This window comes from Sinocyclocheilus rhinocerous, unplaced genomic scaffold (assembly GCF_001515625.1).
Source record: "Sinocyclocheilus rhinocerous isolate Xijiao unplaced genomic scaffold, SAMN03320098_v1.1 scaffold35384, whole genome shotgun sequence".
Taxonomy (NCBI): Eukaryota; Metazoa; Chordata; class Actinopteri; order Cypriniformes; family Cyprinidae; genus Sinocyclocheilus; species Sinocyclocheilus rhinocerous.
In genome coordinates, this window is record NW_015631623.1 from 1 (window position 1) to 3,746 (window position 3,746).

At 38.0% G+C, this 3,746-nt stretch overlaps 1 protein-coding gene across 1 annotated transcript; it reads right to left on the minus strand.

The window, feature by feature from the left end:
• Positions 1–913: 913 nt before the first annotated feature.
• LOC107741784 (SLAM family member 9-like) lies at positions 914–1,850 on the minus strand (the record flags this gene model as incomplete). Its single annotated transcript, XM_016554568.1, has 2 exons — positions 914–1,195; positions 1,521–1,850. Coding segments are annotated over 2 exons (612 nt in total), but the record flags the coding sequence as incomplete, so codon positions are not given.
• Positions 1,851–3,746: the final 1,896 nt, after the last annotated feature.

Here is a 3,746-nt window from a genome sequence, read left to right on the forward strand (position 1 = left end):
CTGACATCTTAAAGACGTCTATCAGATGTTTTTACACAGCAGATGTTTTCCAGATGAAGCGATCTTTAACAGACATTTTGCAGACGTATCTGCTATCTGGGTAAAGACGATTAAAACATTACATTCCAGATTTATTTTCAACTCTCTATTTCAGATTGTTTGTAAAATGCTGTAATTTTAATCAGTCTTGGTTGCTCAATGTTTTTTAAAATGCTAAATTTTTACAAGGCTATATTGACCAAATAAATAAATACGTGGATATGAAATATTGATTTGACTTTATTTTATATTTTTACCTGTATATTCCACTTATAAGAACAGTCCATTCCAAAGTACAAAACAATCGGCTTAGCAAAAAGAAAGACAGGGCTACAATAACATCCACAAGCAATACTCAATATCAATACTGAAGTAATAGATAGCACAGGTAAGTCTGTAAGAGATCTGTTAAAGATCGCTTCATCTGGAAAGCATCTGCTGTGAACAAACATCTGATAGACGTCTTTAAGATGTCAGTTTTACATCATAAACATCTTAAAGACATCTTATAAACATCTATTTGATACATCATAACTTAAAGACATCTTATAAACATCTATTTGACATCTGATAGGAAACGTCCTGTAGATGTATTGCAGATGAGCAAACACTCTAAAAAATATGTCTTGCAGATGTTAATGCAGACACCAAATAGACGTCTCCGTGATGTACGTGTGCTGTCAGGGTGAGACACAAAATGGCGCCAGATGCGTTTGTATGAAATTGGATCAAGAGAGCACAAGTTCTCTGTGATATACAGCGTTGCTATGGATGACGGCGAATATAAGAAAACACTTGAATGCAACTATTGACCAATCAGAATCGAGTGTTCAACAAAGCGGCGTAATAAACACTAATATCAGCGCTGCTGTACCTGAACATGTGTGACAGAGTTGAGTGATGTCCAGATGTTGAGTCTGGTTGCTGATGGGATTGTTGAGCACACAGCTGTAGCTGTTTTTATCCTGATATTCCACCTCCAGAGGTAGAGAGAGACTGATGCTGAGATCAGACGCACTGATGCTGGACAATAAACTGTTTCCTTTGTACCAGGAGAGAGTCACGTGACCCACATTCAACACTGAACACAACAGTGAACATGATGATGATGATGAAGATGAACAGTCTCTGCTGATGACAGGATAAGGCAGACGAGCTGGAAACATGAGAGAATAAATGAACAGCAAGTAACTAGGAGGCTGTTTCATTTGAAGGTTTTGAGTGAAATATTAGTATACATCTTAATTATTTTCTCAAAATTTATAATGGATTCACATGTACCAGGTTCATACTGTCAAACAGAAAAATGTCATAGACTAATTACCAAATTAAAGACCATTTTAAAAAACATGAAAAATAAAGTTCATCAATGAATGTTGTTAAATGGTGTTATCTTAAATGACTAATTGATTTGTTTTATAATTATTAATTATTTGTATAAAATTATTTGAAGCACAAATGACACTGTAATTGTGACTCACCATAGACAGTAACATTGAATCTGTGTGTCGTCAGTGTCATGCCATCAATTACTTGATAAAGTCCAGAGTGTGTGGTTCTGGTGTTTGTGATGGTCAGAGATCCAGTCTGATTATCCAGCTTCACTCTGTCTCTGAATCTCCCGTCAGGACCATCATATGTCGAAAAGATTCCAGCCTGTTTATTGATTTGAGCTATAGGAGCCTCTGGACGTCCAAATGTCCACATTATCAGATCATGTGTCTGTATTTCAGTGACACCAGATTCTAGAGAGACTGAATCTCCCTCCATCACTGACACTGACTTCACTGCGTCTGGACCAGCAAACACACCTGAAGAACAAACAGAAACACAGGGTTTGTCACAAAAGTAAACGAAAATTATAATATCCAAACAAAACTGAGTCTTTGTGGTGATCTTGAATAAAACTCATTTACTGATGCAGGAACTGAAGTCATCATCACACACAGAAAACACTTTTACTGCAGATGAGAATCACGTCGCAGCTGGGCCGTTCACAAAGAACGAGTTTTTCCATTACAATGCGCTACTTTTCCATAGTTTTTCTATTTAAACGCGCTAGATGGACGTGTATGAATGTCAACTTTTACTGTGTCAACTTTTACACGCATCGCCGCTCATTAATGCCAGTTCCAAAACAGTGGACCAATCAGAAGACCCCGGAGGCGGGGCATGCATTGCAAGCTTTTGTTTACAGTAGGAAGTTGGCATGGCAACTGTAATGATAATGATACTTTTAAAGGCCAGTATCGTCGATGTCGATATCGATACCGATACCGATACAATACTACTAAACTGAACTTTTAAATGATGAAATATATGAGGGGGCAGTCGTGGCCCCATACATGGCCACACATCACATCCTTTCCTCTCCTTTCCTTTTTTAAATTATTAAATTACTAAGAGTAAAATGGGTAATGATACCCACTTAACTTTATATTTGAAATGCATTACATTCAATATGCTTTAATTGCAACTTATTAGGTTATATTTTTGTTACACATTTTACACATGGTTAAAATATGTTCAATAAAGTATTGTGTTTTGTTGTTATGGGCGCGTCTACAGATTTCAGATGCAGATGTTTCTTGCATCTCACGACTGTCGTGTATGTAATAATCGCTGTGTGCATGTGTGTAAAACAACAAACTGACCATTTATATACAGTATAATCATTTGTAATTGTATATACATTGTTGTGATTAATTGTGGCTGGAACAATAATGTAGCTGTAAAAATAGTTGCCTGCTGAAATGGAAATGTATATACATCTTCATAATGACTAGATAGACACGGTGAGTTTGTCTTTACTATACACATTAGATGTGATCCACCTCATAGTAACAATCCTGTCAGATAGTCCATCCTTTGAGTGAGAGTGTAACGTTACAGGTCGGCCGATCTGGTTTCGTGGTTAAAGTTAACCTTTTCGACATGTTTCCGTGTTGTTGTTGCTCAGCAATGGCATGGACGCGATGCAATCCTGTCAGATCGTCCATCCTTTGAGTGAGAGTGTAACGTTACAGGTCGGCCGATCTGGTTTCGTGGTTAAAGTTAACCTTTTCGACATGTTTCCACGATGTTGTCTGGGGTTTGGCTAAAGAAGAGTGGGACGGTGGGCGGTGCTCGGGGTGGTGACTGAAGGCGGTGACTGGGTAGTTCTGACGTCAACTTTTTACGGAAGTCACAACGGTTCGTGAAAAATCACAGCTACTTTAAGCAGGCTGTGTGCATTTTACTGTGGACTGACTGTTTTGAAACGTATATGGTAGTTAAATAGCTCCTAGACCTCAGTTATCGTGAAAAAAGCCAGGAAATTTCAGTTTTGACAATATGGGACCTTTAAGAGACTGCTAGTGAAAGGCTGTTGCACGCATAAAATGCAACCTTTTTATTCTGACAGTGTATGATTTATACTAATAGAATAGAACATGATCAGAATAGAACACGATCAATATTAACTTTTAACAGTGTTGGGGAGTAGCTAGCTACAAGTAGCGACGCTACTAGCTTAACTACATTTTTCAGTAGCTTTACAGTAGCGACACTACTTTTAAAACAGTGTAGCTTTTCCTGTAGCTAACTACTTTTTCCAGCAAGTAGCGATGTAGCGCGACCAAACGCTACATTCCGTTTTGCGTTCTGACAAGTCACAAGCCTGTAATGCATTGATGCAGCACAGCGTCTTCTTCTGACTAGATCACAAA